The following is a 6,000-nucleotide window of genomic DNA, read 5'->3' on the forward strand; positions in this document are numbered from 1 at the left end:
ATGCATAAACGATACCTAATCAACAGCATAGACAATGTAGATCTGTCTTTTTACAAATGTTGCTCATGGACACAATACAAACCATGTTCAGTAGTCGTCAAAATGTTAGCAAAGAACATGGGGGGGGAAATACACTTAGGAGCAGATTCAATCAAATGAATCCTGCAATTGCAAATGCCAATATGCTGGTGTTCAATTCTGTGCTGTGTCCAGAAAACAGTCCAATCTACTCATTGGTGCTTGTGTAACCTAGGCTCCCAACAGTGTTTCTTCTCTGAGATGTGAGAACAATGTGACTTGGATGTATGGCTATGCAACAGTGCTTACTGTGCAACCTCTGTGGTACAATGAGTCCAGCGTTCACATTTAATTTATTCAAAAGTTGTGAGAAACTTTCAGTTAAAATAAATTAAAATAAAACTTTTTCAAACCATTGTGAATCGGCGATTATCAGTTGGCCTTTCACCATATTTTAATTGGCCTCTTAATAAAAAATAACTTGCATACTTTTCTAATTCTGTATTTTCCACCCCTTTCACCTCTTTCCTTTTTATTATCTTTATAAATTATTATACAATTATCTAATACAGTGAACAGAATTGTGCTGGATTTCTGGTCATGCCAAGTACATTTTACTGAATGAATTAACCTATGGTCTCCTTCTGCTTTTCCTTTATAATAAAGGAGACAGACAATGTCTGTGATGACAGACAATTACTCAAACGTTACAACATAATTACTAAGATAACCCAAATGGATTTCCTCCATAGAGCAAACAGGGAAACGCAGTAAACAACAATACACACCACGCTACAACATACTCTATTCAAAGTGACGACCTCTACTACTCAGCTCAAACCTGTATACTATAACTGTCCCAGAAATGGTGCTTCAGAAACCTGCTTCCCTGCAGTAGAGTTCCTGTCCATTCACAGTCGTAATAGTTGTATTCATGATGCTTCGGGACTGGATCTGAATACTGTATGTACAGTTTAGTGGAACAGTAACAGTGTCATCTGAGATACTCACACACAGGCTCAAATGGAAGGGCGATGAATGGGATTGGTGTTGAAGTACTCCCTGAATGGGATTGGTGTTGAAGTACTCCCTGAATGGCTGAAAGTGTTGAAGTACTCCCTGAATGGCTGAAAGTGTTGAAGTACTCCCTGAATGGCTGAAAGTGTTGGTGGTGGACTCTCTACTACTGCCAGCCCAATCTTGCCAGCAAAATTGCTCAGCTCCCTTGCCTACTTCCTGACCCTGAGTTTACTGCTGTAAGTTGTCTTATGTGAGCTTTTCACACACTTACAACCTTATTGACAATCTATCCAGTGTGTTAGGGTTAGGGTGATTCACACACTCACACACACACACACACACACACACACACACACACACACACACACACACACACACACACACACACTATACACACTATACATTGGATACAAACAACTCTCATCAAATACACATGTGTACCCGTCCGTTTTCATTTGGCAAGAGGGGAGCTGGGAGCCAGGAGCTCAGAGTGAATGGTGGAGATCTTCTCCCCTGTGAACGCTGAGGAGGACTCTCCGTGGGAGGACACGGAGGGGTTGTTCTCTGCCGGGGCCCTGTTCTGCTGCTTGGAGCCGTCATGGCTCCCAGTTTCCAGGAAGGCCTCCCTCTTCAGTGGTTTAATGAACTGCACCCTCAGGTTGGGGACCTCAACGGCGCGGCCCTGCTGGTCGGTCTTCCTGAGGCACCACGAGAGCGTGGACACACAGCTCTTCTTGAAGTTCTCGTTCATGAACGCGTAGACGATGGGGTTGTTGAAGGAGTTGAAGAACCCGATGGCCTGGACGATGGCGATGATCATGTTGACGGTCACCTCGTTGTGATTCTTCTCCAAGTCATCTGATGTGAACGCAAAGACGATTAGGAGATTAGTTTGAAGTGTTTGGGGAAATATCATTGGGGTGAGGGGAAAAAAAAGAAAAAGAAGAATTCTGCAGCAAGAGTCAAGATCAACTAATTCTGGTAATCATGGAAAAGATTTGACGTTGAATTCAAAAGTACATTAATTTGCGCTTCATCTGCATCAATGCTGGTTAGTTCTGCTGTCACTGGTGGGGGGGTGGGGGGGAGGGAGGGGGGACAATGGGAAGTCTTTATACTGATGTGACTCTGAAGAGATCAGCTTGCTTAGGATAGACTTTGTATACGGTGCCATTTGAGTGTGGCATACTGTACTTAATACTTAGTATTTGTGATTTCAAAGGAGGTTAAATCTGTAATCAGCCTTTTAAATATGTTGTAATTCACTTGTGTTACCTGCCGTAGACCATACTTACTGTATTCAAACAGCATGTGCACTGTGTGGAAGGGGGCCCAACAGATCGTGAACAGCACAACAATTGTGATCATCATCTTGACAGCTCGTTTCTTCTTCCTACGAACGTAAAACCAACAACATTGTCACGTCGCCGCCTGTGTCACGCTGATGCTGTTTGTCCCCCTCTGCTGCGGCTCTGACAAACAAACAACTCAACCTCATAAAATGGTTCAACTCAATACATATTAACATATCTCTGTTTCTATAATAACCAAAGCATTATGACACAGGTTTAATAACACAACTAATATACAGTGTAATAGAATAGTATCGTGTCGTATAGTATAGTATAGTATAGTATAGTATAGTGTAGTGTAGTGTAGTGTAGTGTAGTATAGTATAGTATAGTATAGTATAGTATAGTATAGTATAGTATAGTGTAGTGTAGTGTAGTGTAGTGTAGTGTAGTGTAGTGTAGTGTAGTGTAGTATAGTAGTATACAACTGATATACGGTATAATAATATACAATACTATAGTATAGTATAGTGTACATGTAGTGTCTGTGTCTCTGTACCGTGATATTTTGTTGATCTCCCTGTGGTTCATGGTGCTGAGGACAGAGGAGTCTCCCACCCTCTTTCGGACCCACAGCTCGATGCCGATCCGTGTGTAGAGGAAGAGCATGGCGGCCAGGGGCATCAGGAACAGGGCCACCATGATGAAGGTGGTGTACACCTGCCTGTGGGTCTGGGACCGCCAGCCCTCCTGGCAGCACACATGGTAGTGGTCATACAGGAAGTCGTACTTCACCTGGGGGGTTGGGGGGGTAGGGTAGGATAGGGTAGGGTAGGGTAGGGGTAAGGGTAGGGTAGGGTAGGGGTAGTAAAAGGTAGGATAGAGTAGGGTAGGTTAGGGGTAGGAAAGGGTAGGGTAGGTTAGGTTAGGGTACAATGGGAAGTCTGTATTCTGATGTGACTGAAGAGATCAGCTTGGGATAGACTTTGTATACGGTGCCATTTGAGTGTGGCATACTGTACATAAAACTTTCAAAGGAGGTTAAATCTGTAATCAACCCTTTAAATATGTTGTAACTCATTTGTTTTATCTGCTCTGCCGTAGATCATATTTACTGTATTCAAACAGCATGTGTACTGTGATTTCAAAGGAGGTTAAATCTGTAGTCAACCTTTTAAAAATGTTAGCATTTGTTGTATCTCTGCCTTCCCAATGCAAACACATATGCAGAATTGACTGTTGAATTGACACTCACCCCCCCCACACACACACACACACACACACACACACACTGACACTTTCTCTACCGGATATTTGATTTGGGACATGCGTCATGCTGTTGTTGTGATATTGGTGATGTTGTCATGTGCGAAGAATGGGACGATGGTGAACTGTTGACAAGCTAAAAAAAAAGACATCATGAGATCACGGTTCTAATTTACTTAAACCTTTGTAAACTTCCTTTGTCCGCTCCTTGAAAAATTGTATTCGTCGCAAATTTCTCCACCAAAGAATAACCAGTCACTGTTAACCCATTTAACAGTGCCAACTGCCGACTGTAGCATGGCTTGACTCACCTCGAGCTGCTGCACAAACAGCATAGGGGACCCCACAATCACTGATGTAATCCATACAAGTCCTACACAAACAAGAGACATGCTCAATACTCAATGTACAATACTGTGTGTGTGTGCCTTAATCTCTCACACACACACACACACACACACACACACACACACACACACACACACACACACACACACACACACACACACACACCGAACCTCTTTCCACAGCAGCCCATTCTCACAGAACAGTATGTAGTGATAAACACTGGTGTTAACATCATTACTCTCACACCATCCTCTTACAATTCGTGTGCCTTTTGACAGTTGCCTTATCCTCTTTAGGTCAACAACAACAACAACAACAACAACAACAACAACAACAACAACAGCATAGAGAGTGTATGGCCTTACGCCAGCATACCTAACATCTTGTATGCTCTTTTAGGTGTGTACTGTCTCCTCATCTTCAAGGGGTAGACAATGCCCTGGTACCTCTCCACAGCGATGCACGTCATTGTGAGGATGCCCGTCACTATGGCCGTGGTCTGCACGAAAGGGACGGTCTTGCAAACCAGGACGCCTAAAAGAACAAGAACCAGAGGGGTCAAACAAGATCACATCCCCGTCGTGGAGACTCAGGTTTCTCTCCACTGCTCTTGTTCAGGTTGAAGTTAATCCCTCAGACTCAGAGAGTGCCTCTGGGCCTGGGTGTCTTGGGTGGTGATTACGTTGAAAGCGGTTGCCATTTGAGCCTTTTTTAATAAGTGTGCGTTCAATTAAGACTCAAATCCAGTAGTTTCATATTGGCTAATGAAGATTGATTTGAAGGTGAATGAGACTAGATGAGAAATGAAAAATGGAGATCTTCGTGAGAGATGTGTGTGTGTGAAATGTGTGTGTGTGTGTGTGTGTGTGAATGTTCATGTCTCAGTTTTCCAACTAGAACACTGTGTGGCAACATAATAACATAATCAACTGTACCAGTTAATAATAATCTGTACCCGTTATTTGATTAATCAACATCATCAAATAACTGGTACAGAGTTTCTCTCCAAGTAATTTTAGAGCTCAGACCTCAGCTCATTAGGGAAAGATGCGTTGCCCTTGGTCACTCGTTGCTATGGAGAACAAGCAAGTAGACATTACAAAGGATGTAAAAAATGCTCTCATTATTGTAGCTATAAATACCACTACCACCCCAAACTCTTGACATCAACACTGGTGATATGTTGCTTGCTCTCCAATCTAGCAACATGTGAATAAACCCTCACACTATAATGTGTAGTAGTGACAGTTTAGTACATGCATGGAAGTCATAAAGTACAATCCTATGGGTGTCAGTCAATCAACAACACTGTGAATTATGACTCATGGCTGAGAGTAATACTAATACGAATACAAATACGAATACACTACTTCTACTACTATCATCCTCAACAAAAACAATCAATTATCATGTCAAAAAACATATGACAACATTTCTTGACAAAATATCAGTGTCAAAAAACAACAAACAAACATTGCAGCTGGTTTTAATTTGACACGAAGGTGTGATGCTGTGAACTCACCTCCCAGCCATTCCGACGAGATGTTTTGTAACAAGGTGAACGGTATGCAGAAAAAAGTGATGAGCAGGTCACTCACCGCTAAAGAGCATATGAACATGTTTGTGGCCGTCTGCATTGCTCTTTTTCGCACAACTACGTAAACAACCAAACTGTTCCCAACAAGAGCCAAGACAAAAATGATGGCATACATTAAAACGAATGTGGTCTTCGCACTTGACGGTAACTCCGGATGTAGACCAGAGGCTGGATGTTGTAGGAGTCGATGAACTCCTGGCGAGTTAAGTTGTAATATTGTAACATCTCTTGAAAGCCTCTGGAGTAATTTTCGTGTTCCCCATTGCTGTTGATTTGCCATTTGGTTGTTTCTACAAAGTATCTTCTTACAGCGTCATTACAGTTTGTGCACAAAAATGTCTTTCAGTGATCACTGAGTAGTCCAAGGGATGTTACTACAGTACTACAGTACTCCCACAGATGTCGTCTTTGCGACGAGAAGGTACACTTCTTCTCCGCATCCAGTGGGAGACATGAGAC

General features: G+C 42.5%; 2 protein-coding genes across 2 annotated transcripts in view; one reads left to right on the forward strand and one right to left on the reverse strand.

The window, feature by feature from the left end:
* Positions 1 to 1,489: 1,489 nt before the first annotated feature.
* qrfprb (pyroglutamylated RFamide peptide receptor b) lies at positions 1,490 to 5,804 on the reverse strand (the record flags this gene model as incomplete). The annotated part of the gene is given in 8 exon segments (XM_083687224.1): positions 1,490 to 1,896; positions 2,334 to 2,431; positions 2,890 to 3,125; positions 3,908 to 3,969; positions 4,320 to 4,478; positions 5,467 to 5,697; positions 5,700 to 5,777; positions 5,780 to 5,804. Coding segments are annotated over 8 exon segments (1,296 nt in total).
* A 136-nt stretch (positions 5,805 to 5,940) lies between these two features.
* The window catches only part of tbata (thymus, brain and testes associated), a gene marked incomplete at its 5' end in the record, with an annotated part of 11,019 nt that continues 10,959 nt past the window's right edge, over positions 5,941 to 6,000 (forward strand). Inside the window, one exon of the mRNA XM_083687588.1 lies at positions 5,941 to 5,962. Within this exon, the coding sequence (XP_083543714.1) occupies positions 5,941 to 5,962 (22 nt within the window). The remainder of the gene's footprint in view (positions 5,963 to 6,000) is intronic.

The sequence above is a fragment of the Argentina silus genome (genome assembly GCF_951799395.1).
Source record: "Argentina silus genome assembly, chromosome: 16".
In the NCBI taxonomy this organism is placed as follows: domain Eukaryota; kingdom Metazoa; phylum Chordata; class Actinopteri; order Argentiniformes; family Argentinidae; genus Argentina; species Argentina silus.